The 13,985-nt window shown below is 48.7% G+C and overlaps 1 protein-coding gene across 1 annotated transcript in view; it reads left to right on the top strand.

The window, feature by feature from the left end:
- The first annotated feature begins 4,165 nt into the window (after nucleotides 1-4,165).
- Nucleotides 4,166-13,985, top strand: part of RNF123 (ring finger protein 123) — a 126,254-nt gene continuing 116,434 nt past the window's right edge. Inside the window, exons 1-3 of the mRNA XM_024211346.3 lie at nucleotides 4,166-4,205; nucleotides 11,690-11,807; nucleotides 12,655-12,739. Coding sequence (XP_024067114.1) covers nucleotides 11,726-11,807; nucleotides 12,655-12,739 — 167 coding nt within the window. The 5' untranslated portion in view covers nucleotides 4,166-4,205; nucleotides 11,690-11,725. The remainder of the gene's footprint in view (nucleotides 4,206-11,689; nucleotides 11,808-12,654; nucleotides 12,740-13,985) is intronic.

Below are 13,985 nucleotides of genomic sequence, written 5' to 3'. Positions count from 1 at the left end.
TGTCATTGTTTTGAATTGCTGCAGGAATGCGGAAGTGCCCTTTGAAAGCTCTGTTTCTGACAGCCGGCTGCTTATCTACTCCGAGACAAATCAACCATTACTGTGGAACGCTGTGTGTGAGAGAGAGAGGCGGGGGGAGAGAGGGGGCCTTCTGCTGTCTGAACTTACAAGACAGCATGCTGACATGCTCTCAGACCCCCAAAAACCCAGTCTCTCTCCCCCCGCATACACACAACATACTCCCTGTCACACTCCACCCCACCACCCCCATTTGAAAAGCATGTTGCAGTCACTTGCATGCTGGGATAGCTGCCCATAATGCACCGCTCCCAATGCCGCTGCAAGTGCTGCAAATGTGGCCACGCCAGTGTGCTTGAAGCTGTCAGTGTGGACAGACTGCAGCGCTTTCCCTACTGCGCTCTCCGAAGGCTGGTTTAACTCAAAGCGCTCTACGTCTGCAAGTGTAGCCATGCCCTAAGCCTAATACAGTAATAAAACTGAATACAGCTAAAACCTCACCCTCAGAGGTGTTCCAGTAAGCTTCCTTTTACAGACTAGTCTCCTTCTAGTCTGGGTCCAGCAATCACTCACACCCCCTGTAGTTACTGTCCTTTGTTCCAGTTTCTCTCAGGTATCCTTGGGGGTGGAGAGGCTATCTCTTGAGTCAGCTGAAGACAAAATGGAGGGGTCTCCCAAGGGTTTAAACAGACTTTCTCTTGTGGGTGGAGAACCCCTCCTCTCTCCTATGCAAAGTCCAGCTCCAAGATGGAGTTTTGGAGTCACATGGGCAAGTCACATGTCCATGCATCACTCAGAACTTACAGGTAAGCAGCCATGGTTCACATGCTGCCTTGAACGTCCTCAAGTAGACTTCTTATGTGGATTGGAGCCTTCCAAGATCCATTGTCCATTAAGTGCTTCTTGATTGGGCTCTTAACTTGCACATTCCTTTCTCAAGAAGCTGACCAAAGGCTACTTAGAAATCAAGCAAGTACACAGCCAATATTCATAACTTCGAACACAAAAATGATACATGCATACAAATAGGAGGAATAGATTCAGCAGATCATAACCTTCACTGAAATATGTTATATGGCATAGGTAGCATAAAACATATTCCAGTTATGTCATATATACATTTATAAGCAAATTTCCATAAAGCCTTATGGGGTGCAACGTCACACCTTGCTTAGTCAGTGCTGTTCAGTTAAGGGTGACCAGTGCTTAATTTGTAATGAAAGAGGTGCCAGGGCTCAAGCAAGTTTTTTACTTTCGTAACTGATGCAAGCCCAGAGGTCCCGGGGCTATGAACTGCCAAGCCTAGAGGTGCCGGGCTCAGCCCTGGCAAAAATTAAGCATTGAGGGTGACCCCCTCAATCAGGACAGGCTAAGTATAGTTCTGCTGTCCTTTACTCATACAATAAGGGTAACAACATTCCATGACCCCCACATTCAATACTAAAGTCATTTTTAACCCAACACCAACCAAAACTGATCACTTGGACAACACAAGCTCTGTCTGCTGGATACCTAGGTACAGTAGGTGAGTTCATGTAAATACAGTCTGGTCCTAAAGCCTTCCCTCCCTCCCTTGGCTCATCACTAGCTGTCAGGGAAGAGCTCATTCACACATTGCTTACAAATTATAATTTGAAATTATAAGGTTGGCCAACATTGCTGAAACGAATCTGCCAACATTGTCAGAAAAAACAACAGCTGCATGAAGACAAGATGCTAGTCTTTGTTCATACTTTTCAAACCTATTACACTTTTCCAGGTACAAGTATTTTATCATACACTGTATATGCTTTTAAAGTGTGTATTAATGTTTATATTTCAATTACAATTTCCAACCAATGACTCAATTGGTAACACTGCATGTGACCAGTTGACCACTGGGGGGTATTGGGGAAATTCAGGGGGGTGTAGGGAAATCCCTGCCTGCATGGGCATGGGCGACAGGTTTGTATAATTTTTCGTGGTGCCCAGAACGGGTTGAAGCAGAGCCGTCCCGTCCATAGGACATAAGAACATAAGAACGGCCGTACAGGGTCAGACCAAAGGTCCATCTAGCCCAGTATCCTGTCTACCGACAGTGGCCAATGCCAGGTGCCCCAGAGGGAGTGGACCAACAGGCAATGATCAAGTGATCTCTCTACTGCCATCCATCTCCATCCTCTGACAAACAGAGGCTAGGGACACCATTCCTTACCCATCCTGGCTAATAGCCATTAATGGGCTTAACCACCATGAATTTATCCAGTTCTCTTTTAAACGCTGTTATAGTCCTAGCCTTCACAACCACCTCAGGTAAGGAGTTCCACAAGTTGACTGTGCGCTGCGTGAAGAAGAACTTCCTTGTATTTGTTTTAAACCTGCTCCCTATTAATTTCATTTGGTGACCCCTAGTTCTTGTATTATGGGAATAAGTAAATAACTTTTCCTTATCCACTTTCTCCACATCACTCATGATTTTATATACCTCTATCATATCCCCCCCTAGTCTCCTCTTTTCCAAGCTGAAGAGTCCTAACCTCTTTAATCTCTCCTCATATGGGACCCGTTCCAAACCCCTAATCATTTTAGTTGCCCTTTTCTGAACCTTTTCTAGTGCCAGTATATCTTTTTTTAGATGAGGAGACCACATCTGTACGCAGTATTCGAGATGTGGGCGTACCATCGATTTATATAAGGGCAATAATATATTCTCTGTCTTATTCTCTATCCCCTTTTTAATGATCCCTAACATCCTGTTTGCTTTTTTGATCGCCTCTGCACACTGCGCGGACATCTTCAGAGAACTATCCACGATGACTCCAAGATCTTTTTCCTGACTTGTTGTAGCTAAATTAGCCCCCATCATATTGTATGTATAGTTGGGGTTATTTTTTCCTATGTGCATTACTTTACATTTATCCACATTAAATTTCATTTGCCATCTTGTTGCCCAATCACTTAGTTTTGTGAGATCTTTTTGAAGTTCATCACAGTCTGCTTTGGTCTTAACTATCTTGAGCAGTTTAGTATCATCTGCAAACTTTGCCACCTCACTGTTTACCCCTTTCTCCAGATCATTTATAAATAAGTTGAATAGGATTGGTCCGAGGACTGACCCTTGGGGAACACCACTAGTTACCCCTCTCCATTCTGAGAATTTACCATTAATTCCTACCCTTTGTTCCCTGTCTTTTAACCAGTTCTCAGTCCATGAAAGGACCTTCCCTTTTATCCCATGACAACTTACTTTACTTAAGAGCCTTTGGTGAGGGACCTTGTCAAAGGCTTTCTGGAAATCTAAGTACACTATGTCCACTGGATCCCCCTTGTCCACATGTTTGTTGACCCCTTCAAAGAACTCTAATAGATTAGTAAGACATGATTCCCCTTTACAGAAACCATGTTGACAATTGCTTTGGGGGCCCCTGTGTTTCAGGGGTGTGTGGGGTCCAGGGTGGCCTGGAAGGGTTAGCAGGGGGGCCTGGCGCTGGCAGCAGCAAGCGACCTGGCCCCAGCCCACCCTGCTGGCTCCCAGCGTTACTTGGGGGAAGAGGCAGAAGCAGGAAAGAAGGGGAGCAAGGGCTTGGGGGCAGGGGCGGGGCCAGGTCGCTCGCTGCTGCTGTCGCCAGGCCCCCTGCTAGCCCCCCAGGCTGCCCTGGACCCCACGTGCCCAGTCTGTCCTCTGGACGGGATGGCTCTGATTAAATATAAGCCCGAACATTGGTGGAGCTAGGCCCATGTTCCTAAATATTGGTGGAGCCTGGGAAGGCTGGCTGTATTTTATATAGATAAGCTAACATAATATGCAGATGAAGGAGCCCGCAATCTCCACATCCCTGGCCCCCAGATCTGACAGCGCGCCCCCCAACGGACCCGGACCCGGCTCCGGGCCTGCTGCAGGGCCGCTCCGTGCAGCCCCGACCGGGGCCCCTCCAGGTTCAGCACGGCACGGAGAAGCCGAGATCCCGCAGCTCCCGGGCACGCGCGAGACACCAGGCGCTAAGGCTGAGCCGGCGCTCTCCCCCAGCAGGGGGCGCTGCGCCGCCAGTCCAGCCCAGCGCTCCGCCCACGGGGAGCTGCCGGTTCCGCCAATCAGGCTGTCCGCGCGGAGAGGCGGGGCCTGTGGCGCGGCCCCGCCCCGGCCGCAGTGTCCCTGCCGGGGCTCCGTCCGTAGCCGGGTGGTTGTTGTGACTGAGGGGCGCGGGCGGGTGAGTGTCCGCGGGCCTGGCCCGAGCGCCCTGGGCTGTGGGCGCTGTAGCCCCTGGGTGTGTCGGGGGCTGGGAGGCTGTCCCTGGGCGGGAGCGGACGGTCGGGGGCTGGAACTGAGGGGAAGGGGTCCTGGGCGGGAGTGGATGGATTAGGGGCTGGTGTGTGTGTGTGTGGGGTGTCCTTGGGCGGGAGTGGGCGTGTCGGGGGTGGGAGCTGGGGGGAGGGCGGCCCTGGGTGGGAGTGGGTGGGTCGTGGTCGGGGGGGGGCGGGGCCGGGGCCCTGATGGGAAGTGGGTGTTCCTAGACTAAAAGCCCATGGGCTCCCTTACAATAAAAACAGTGAGACAGGTGAGTTAACTTTGCACCCAGCTGAAGCCTAGGGTAGTTCAGCAGGGAGCCTGTGCCTGCTGGGAGCAGGAGAACTGTGGTAGATTATTCAGGGTGATGGGGACTAAGTGCCTGCTGTGCTGGGTGTAGGGCTGCTTGCCTGGGGCCTAGGACAGATGTATCAGCAACTAGTGCAAGCAGCCCGTGGGCGTTGGAGCCCAAGTGCATCTTCTGCAGTCAGCGTTGCTGTGCTGCAAGCCTAAAAAGATGGCTCTAGTATGCATGTGGTAGCACCTCTGGGGTTCCCCCTTTCACTTCAGGCATTCATTCACTTTGTTCTGCATGAAAAGTGTGTTGTATATTCCCCCAGTGTGTAGCAATGATCTTTAGGTAAAACATGAATTTTCTGACAGATTAACTAAATCTGAGTTTATTTGTGAAAATTAATTAAAAGTGGGCTTTTTAAGAACTTTCTCCAGCATTTGACCTGTTGTTCCTCTCTTTCTTGCTAACAAAGGGCTGGCTTTCTGTATAGTTGAAGCTTGTTGCCAGCATTCCTCAAATGTATGCTGAGGCCTGGTCTACACCTAAAATTTACGTCAAACTAGCTACATGGCTCAGGGCTGTGAAAAATTTCGCGCTGGCACTTAGGTTGACCTAACCACTGTGGTCGCAGCCAGGTCAATGGGTGAACACCTCTCCACGGGTGGATCTGCTACAGCAGTGTGTCTCAACCTTTTTGTGCTGGTCACCCTGCCCCCCCCCCCCAAATTGTGACCCTTGCCCTTAAACATCATTAAGTAAATTATGATTAATACTTAGGGCTGGCAAGCAGGGCCCCATGCCACATGGGGCCCCATAAAGCTAAGTTACATGCTTCAGCCCCAGGTGGGGCTCAGGCTTTGGCGTGGGCCCCGGGTGTGGGCCACCTAGCCCAGTGTCAGTGTCAATGCTTCCGCGTCCAGTGCTGGCTCTGCTCCCAGAGACCATTGCACGTGCCTTCTGTGGGGTCCCACTCTTTAGTTTCTGCCCTGGTCCCCTGCAAGTCTTACTCCGGCCTTGCTTGTGACCCCTCTAAAACTGTCCTGCAATCCCCAGGTTGAGAGAAACTGTACTACAAGGACAGAAAAACCCCTTTAGTCACTGTAATAAGTGTCTACACTACAGAGCTACAGCGGCATAGCAGCTGTGCCAGTGTAGTGCTTATAATGTAGACATACGCTTAAAAGATTGAGTTGTAAGGTAAGCAAAGTTTGTCTTTCTGTCTTGCTCGTTATATTACAATTTTCCTTTCCTTGAAATGGCTGTCAGTTCATATAACTTACAATGGACAGAAATTACTTATACTCTTAGTAAAAATGGTTGCAATTTAACTGGTGTGGGGGCCTTTGTTTCCAAGAGGACTGAAGCTACAGGCTGTTGTCAAGAGAAGTGGCCTCCATTTCCCTAAAGCCTCTGGCAGTTTTGGAGCTTGAGAGCCAGTATGTGATACAAGCCACTGGAGCGTAGATTAGAATGGCTTTTCACTATAACACCTGGTTTTAAGACTATTTTCTTACTGTATGAAAAGATAAACATGTTTTAAGAGGGCACTGGAAAAAAGGAATGCTGTTCTCCTGTGGCCCATAAGAAGCCCTAATAGTATTGAGCAAAACCTTAATTGCAGCCTTCCCATTCCCCATAAATACAGAATGCATAGTATGGCAACCCTGAATGTTTGCTGCTGTTGCTGAGTGTGTAGTCCAGGCTTTGTTGTAACCTGTGAGGGAGGTGAGTGTGCTGTGTAACATGTTTTCTTATTTGGAGTCAGTAGGAGGTTCAGCGTGGTGTGGAGCCTGTTGCTTTCTCTGGAAGTGGTGCTACATGGGTAGTTTGGTCCAGATAAGAGCTGTTCCATAACTTGCTTTTTAGGGTTTGCAGTAGAGGGGATATCCTGTGTACCGAGTCTTAGTCCCTTTTAAGCACAAGGTTTTGTTTATGGCTATTATAGTGGCAATAGGGGCGGTAAAGTGGGCTGATCTCAGAACTGCCTGCTCTGATCATCTAGTTGATGAAACTGGCCTCATGAAGTGAGGGACAAAATAGAGGTAAGACAAGTGGATCATTCCTCACACGCTGGAGGTCACTAGAAGAGGGGGGTATAGTAGTGAGAGAGGCTGTGGTAAGGACACACTTGTGTGGGCATCATTATACTTTATCTCGTAAAACAGCCTAAAATTTACTGTCTTGTGAATGCTGTTGTGTACTGAACAGATGTCTCCACTAGTCACCGATTTCTTTCCTGAGAATTTACAGATTTTACAGAACTTGTTTGTTTCCTATGTGCATTATGACCTTTTACGTGCCTTCACTGAACAACTTCTTCTCTTGTGCTGCTACTTCTGTTTGGCCTTTGTGGCACTCCTCACTGTTTTTTCTAGTATATGCTAACCAAAGTCAACATGTGCCTTTGGTAGATTGCTACAAACCACTCCATCTCCTTTCCCAGATAGTTATCAAATATCTTGGACCTCACCAGCTCTAGCACTAATCCATAAGTACCCAGCTTCTAGTCTTTCCATACTGAGAATTGGCCCTCTATCCCTGTGCCTTGCTTCCTTTTGCATTAAGCAGTTGTTAAATTAATTGCAGTGGCAGCGCTTCACCTTTCACACTGTTGCTATCATTTTTCCTTAACACTTGTTGGGGACTCTGTCAAAATTCTTTAGAAAATCCAAAGTGCTATACATTGGTGCCTGTTCTGCTGGGTTTTTTTAGCTGTTTTAAAGTGTTCTGGCAGGTTAAAATAAGTACAGTTTTGAGAAGGGTAAACTGAGTTCCCTATCTCCTAATACACCTCAAGGTGTTGTATTAACCTGCCCTCACCTCGTTTTCACAGCTATGTTTTCTGAAGCTAAAGTAAAGTGTCATGCTTGTTGACCATTCCCAAACAACTTTTAAAACTGCACATGCAGCATAGCAATTAGCTTTAAGGGTAAAACATAGAACTGTGGAACTGGAAGGGATCTTGATATGTCTAGTCCAGTCCCCTGCACTGAGGCAGGGCTCAGTATTATCTTCTGGACCATCCCTGACAGATGTCTAACCTCTTCTTAAAAAAACCCACTGACAGATATTCCACAACCTCCCTAGGCAATTTGTTCCAGTGTTGAACTACCCTGACAGGAAGTTTTTCCTAATGTCCAACCTAAACCTCCCTTGTTGCAATTTAAGCCCATTGCTTCTTTCCCTATCCTCAGTGGCTAAGGAGAACAAATTATCACTCTCCTTTTAATGATAACCTTTTATGTACTTGAAGACTGTTATGTTCTCGCTCAGTCTTCTCTTCTCCAGACTAAACAAACCCAGTTTTTTTCAATCTCTCTTCATAGGTCATGTTTTCTAGACCGTTGATCATTATTGGTGCTTTCCTCTGGGCTTTCTCCAATTTGTCCACATCTTCCTTGAAGTGTCGTGCCCAGAACTGGACACAATACTACAGTTGAGGCCTTATCAGCTCTGAGTGGAGTGGAAGAATTATTTCTTGTGTTTTGTTTACAACACTCCTACTAATACAGCTGTCACTGATCCACAGGATTGGTGCTATGCCCTAGTTTTGGGACACACTGTAGGACAGGGGTGGGCAAACTACGGTCCGCCAGCCATTTTAAGCTGGCCCTCGAGCTCCCACTGGGGAGTGGGGTCTGGGGCTTGCCCCACTTGGCACTCCAGCCGAGGAGTTGGGGGCCACTCCACGTGGCTCTGGGAAGCTGTGGCATGGCCCCCCTCCAGTGCTTCAGCCAGGGAACAGGGTCGGGGGCCATGCCACGTGGCTCCCCGAAGCCAGAGCATGGCCCCCCTCCGGCGCTCCAACTGGGGAGCAGGGTCAGGGGCCGCTCCACGTGGCTCCCGGAAGCAGCTGCATGGCCCCACTCTGGTGCTTCAGCTGGGACACAGGGTTGGGGGACGCTCCACGTGGCTCCTGGAAGCTGCAGCATGGCCCCGCTCCAGTGCGCCAATGGGAGCTGCAGGGATGGTGCTTGCGGGGCGGTGTGCAGAGCCGTCTGGCTGCGCCTTGGTGTAGGAGTCGGAGAAGGGATATGCTGCTGCTTCCGGGAGCTGCTTGAGGTAAGCGCCGCCTGGAGCCTGCACCCCTGAGCCTCTCCCAATGCCCCAACCCCCTGCCCTGTCCCCGATCCCCTTCCTACTCTCTGAACCCTTGATCCCAGCCCGGAGCACCCTCCTGCAACCCAAACTCCTCATCCTCAGCCCCACCCCAGAGCCCACAACCCCAGCTGGAGCCTGCACCCCAACCTCCTGCCCCAGCTCTGATCCCCCTCCCGCCCTCCGAATCCCTCAATCCCAGCCCAGAGCACCCTCCTACACCCCAAACTCCTCATCCCCAGCCCCACCCCAGAGCCCACACCCCGAGCTGGAACTCTCCCCGCCCCCCTGCACCCCACTTTCCAGCTCAGAGCCCCCTCCCACATTCTGAAGTCCTCATTTCTGGCCCCAACTAGAGCCCTCACCCCCTCCCGCACTCCAACCCCAATTTTCTGAGCATTCATGGCCTGCCATACAATTTCTATTCCCAGATGTGGCCCTTAGGTCAAAACATTTGCCCACCTCTGCTCTAGGAGGAACCTCTTCAGTGTGCCGGACCCCCTAGGGCCTCACCCATCCTGCACAGGATTAGACTCTTTAGACTGAACTTCTGGTGCTCCAGCACTCCTGCCGCACCCCGTGAGCTCTGTTAAAGCTAGTTCACATGAGATGGACCCCGGTAGAGACTTGTACATTCTTTAGGGATTAATGTGCCTCTCCAAACATTTGCAGTGACACTTCAACACCATTGTCAAAACAGTCAGGTTTATTAGTCAACTGGAACTCAGCTTAGGAAGTCCTTAGAGTAGCCCAGAGAACTGAAAGTTAAAACATAGCCCAAGTCCATTCTGATTAGTCAGAGCCCAGATAAGCTGTCTCTCTGTCTGACCTCCTTGGTCAGTTCCCAGGTGAGAGTCCCAACTTCTTCCAGCAGCCAGGTCCTATTCCCCGCCACCTCACATCTCCCGTCCTTTGTTCTCAAGCTGGGGGATGTTACTCAGTTTTCCTACTGAGAGGTGGGGAAATCTATCTCCCTCTGGGTTGTTGGTTACTAGACGTTGATGTCCTGGTGACTGGTTTGCTATTGTTTTCTTGGCCAGGCTTTTCCCAATGACTCATTTAGTCTGACAGGTAGGCAACATTCATACTGTACCTGAGTCACTTAGCCTGCCTTGAGAGCAAACAGTCCTTTCCCACCCACTGGGTATCACTACTATGTATAGGAGAAACTGAGGCACACAAAGATTCATAAAAATTACAGAAAATTCTCACATCCTCACAACATCCCAAAATGATTATTTTTTTTTTTTTGCAACAGTATTACACTGTTGACTCCTATTTAGTCTGTGATGTACTATAACCACCCCATCCTTCTCTGCAGTACTTTTACCTAGGCAGTCATTTACCATTTTGTATTTGCACAGTTGATTATTCCTTCTGAAGTGGAATATTTTGCGTTTGTCCTAATTGAATTTCAATCTGTTTAATTCAGACTTTCTCCAGATTGTCAAGATCATTGTGAATTCTGTGTGGTGTGTTGCTTTCATTGTTGGGTTCTTGTCCGGCTCGCAGATGAAAACTATTCTGGGGGTTTAGTACATCCTAACTGAGTTGTTCCCATAATTTTGTTTTTCATTACACTCCACTGGAGAGGTGAGAGAATGCCCCACCATCACTACAGTCCAGGGCAACTGTGCAGTAGGGATTGCTCCATTGCTCTGGTGGAATTGGAAGAAATTCTGTTTTCTCTCTACAGTCCCTTGTTTCTTCCTTTGCTGCCTGTTGGCCTAGCAGTCCCAACTTACCTCCCACCAATGGGCTTCCTGCGGTACTTAAATTGTTGGCTTGGGTCTCAATTTTTCCTCTGAGCTGCCCTAGTCTCCACCCGCACTTTGCTTGGTGCTGTTTCCACTGGGTGCAGGCACTTGCTTTGCACTGCCTGCTTCCTGTCTGCTCCTTTTCTTCAGAGCAGGGAACACACTGAAGTTGATCAGACAGCTGTTCTCCAAAGGACTTGTGGGAGGATTGTAGTGATTTTCAATAGAGTGCTTGCTCACAAACAGTAGATGCACAGCACTTGTGAGCCAGAACACAGCTGGCAACTGACACATCTGCTGTCCTTGGCAGCAGCCTTTAAACAACATGGGTGATGTCTAGAGAACCGTGCTTTCTGCCGGTGATCTGCTCAGGGTGAGAACTTGGGTACCTGGGGGTAGCTCTGAGGTAGTACTCTGTTCCCACTATTACTAGAACTCAATCAGAAATATTCAGGTTATGCTAGGTTTTCACCTTGAAAACTGCTTCACCAGTAGCTCATTCACTTCCAGCCAAATTAGTTGCTGTCCCTGTAAAAACCCCTTGGTGCTCTATGGCTCCTCTGCTTTGTAAGCAATGTGGTTCTGCTTTTGTCTGGTTCAGGCCTCTCTCTGCCTTCCGTCATCCCTCTTGTACAACCTGTCAAACAGAAGAATGAGGTGTCAGTCTATTCCTATCTCTGCGGGCATGTGGGGTATTGTCAGGATGAGTGTGGGAACTGCTAGGTTGGTATTTGTTCCACATGGCTGTCCCTGAGCCCCTTCTCTAATGAGGCGTGTCTATGCTGGGCACTGATGTACTGCTGCTGCCCAGTTTCTGTGCAGTGGTTCTAGGTGTGGGGCAGCCTAAGCTCTTTGGTGGCTGTAGAGCCCATGGGGGTCGAGGGCACTATCTGGTGCATGCAGGCGCTGAGTCGCATGACCTGGGTCAGGTGTTGGCTATGGCTGAATTACAATGTGTTATGATTGCCTTGTCTCCCACTCCCCCAGGCCTCAGGTGAGACTGAGGGTGGGGCTGGCAGCCTACTCCAGTTAACTTCCCTGGTTGGATGGCAAGCTCTTCGGGCAGGGACCCTGTTAATTGACTGACATCATCATGTACACGTTCAGTGCCATGTTGGGCACTTCTAAAGCCAGGGAAACCTAAGTGACAGTCTGTACTTGCCTCTGATTCATAATGATGGGCAAGAGCTAAGGGACCTTTCTCACCAACAAGTCTCCTTGCTCCTAATGACAGACTGGTGTGCCTTCCTGTTTCAGCTTCGGCCTCCGTGGTGGTTCACACAGCCGTGAAGAATGACGTCGAGAGGTGCTGGGACTGCCTTTTCCCGGAGGAACTATAGGCTGAGCATTGAATCTGAGAAGCCCAAGGTCACAGGTACGTGCCCTTGCATAGTGTGTAGATGTGGGGGTAGGCTGGCATACCTGTTTCCTAGGCTGAGTTCTTCGCAAAAGCCAGTTAGCAGTTTCTAGTTGACCCTGAGGATTTTCCCCACTTCCACCCTTTAGTGCTGCCGTACCACTGCCACCTCCCCAGTGTGACAAGAGTAGCTGCAATTTGCACTGGGGCATCTTACCCCACTTTTGGGCAGGGACAAGCTGTCCTGGTGCCAATGGCAGTGAACTTACTTGTTGCCCCAGTGCAGCTGCACTGGGGGCTGCAGTTGGGCAAAATTCCAGGGCAGACAAGACCCAAACCCTTCCTAAGAGCCCAGAGGGGTTTTGTTTCTCCTGGGGTGGGGGCCCTTTTCACTGCTCTAAGAGCTTCTCCCTCTTGTCTGTGTCCAAGACTCCCTTGCCACAGTGGTTTTCCTCTGCACGCAGCTCCTCTACCTGAGGCAAAAGCGTGATGCCTCAGACTCCTTGTCTTCACCCCTTCTGACTTGGGGAACTGCTTGTGCAGTACTTTGAGGCTGCAGGGGATTATAGTTTTCATCTGAACCCCTTTCTGGGCAGCTTAAATGTCCACCAGGAACTCATCTTCCCATTTATAAGTCCAGTGTTTCTGGGTGCAGCATCAGAGGCCTTGAAGTAAGAAGCTGTGCCAGTGTTGTGCAGATGATTTTCCTTTGGGTGAAGTAGAGTGTAAGGGCTTGTCTGTATGGCAAGTTAATGTGCGACAAGCTGGGCTGTGAATGTACCATAGCAAAGGAGGTGCAGTTGATATTTCTGGGGTGTTCTTCCTGCCTTCCCATTGCTTATCTTTCTTTTGCTGTTCACTACAGGGATAGTGAACAGCAAGCTGCTGAATGACTATCTGCACCGCATCTTCCCCAGTGCTGATGGGATCCAGCCTGCAGCTGCTTACAGGTACTGATTGCCTTCTAACTCTTACATGGCGAGTGAAGCTGCACCTGCCTTCCTCCGGACACGTCATGACATGTCGGACTGGGAGATCCTTTCCAGAGTCAGTCAGTAACAAAGCCTCTCTGTGATGCTGGCATTAGGGAAAAACAAGCCAGTGGAAGTGCATTGTATTACAGAAATCTCTTCTTTAATGGCTTCTCACAATTAAACTTCCAATGCCTGACTTATCATAGAATCATAGAATATCAGGGTTGGAAGGGACCTCAGGAGGTCATCTAGTCCAACCCCCTGCTCAAAGCAGGACCAATTCCCAACTAAATCATCCCAGCCAGGGCTTTGTCAAGCCGGGCCTTAAAAACCTCAAAAAAAAAAAATCTCAACTTTTATATCTTATCAGTAATAATAATAATTACTTAATATACCAAGAAGGACAAACTAAATCAACCAGATTAGCTATTAGGGAATCCATCCTTTTCACACATTATAGAAATGGCTCCACCACCTGGCCCCCAAACAATTCCCTCCCTGTGTTTTTCTCATCTGCATCAATTTTTCCATAACTAAGACACTACACACTTTATCAGGCCATATTGACATATTAGAGAGTTCAGTTTTCTTCCAACACATTGTCAGTACCAACTCACATCTGGCTACCACAAGTGAGTGAGTAATCCTCCACTCTGCGTCTATTCCTCCGTTTTACACATATATCTCTATAAGTGATGATCCTAACAGAAAGACCAAGAGGTGAGAATGTAATTCAACTCCTTGCAACTGAAAATCTCCAACATATATTGCACTTACCTCTGTAATCCACACATTCAGTGAAACCCTTCACTCTCAAAGCAATATAACAGTCTCATAATGATATATAGAATTGTGCACATGTAATTGCAGGCCTAAGTTGCTTGGAGATGTACAGTAAATGTAGTGATTGCATGTACTTAGGGCCAGCTATGCATCTACCTGATCAATCATGCACACGCTTGCCCAGTTTGCTTATGCAGTGACAAGTGCTGCAGAAATGTTGTGTAAGCATTTGTGAAAATTGGGCAGTCAGTGCCCTGTAAACTAGACACAATGCTACTATTGTCATGTGTAATACAGAGACACTTCCTATGACAGTAATATTCCTTCTGTTGTCTCAGTCTTGGGAGCACTGTATGGTGACCTCTTTATTACTAAAACAACGAGGAGTCTGGTGGCACCTTAAAGACTAACAGACTTATTTGGGCATAAGCTTTCGTGG

The sequence above is a fragment of the Terrapene carolina genome, unplaced genomic scaffold (assembly GCF_002925995.2).
Source record: "Terrapene carolina triunguis isolate 2854851 unplaced genomic scaffold, T_m_triunguis-2.0 Scaffold310, whole genome shotgun sequence".
Classification (NCBI taxonomy): domain Eukaryota; kingdom Metazoa; phylum Chordata; order Testudines; family Emydidae; genus Terrapene; species Terrapene triunguis.
Note: the sequence above shows the minus strand (reverse complement) of the source record. Positions and strands in the feature narration are given on the sequence as shown.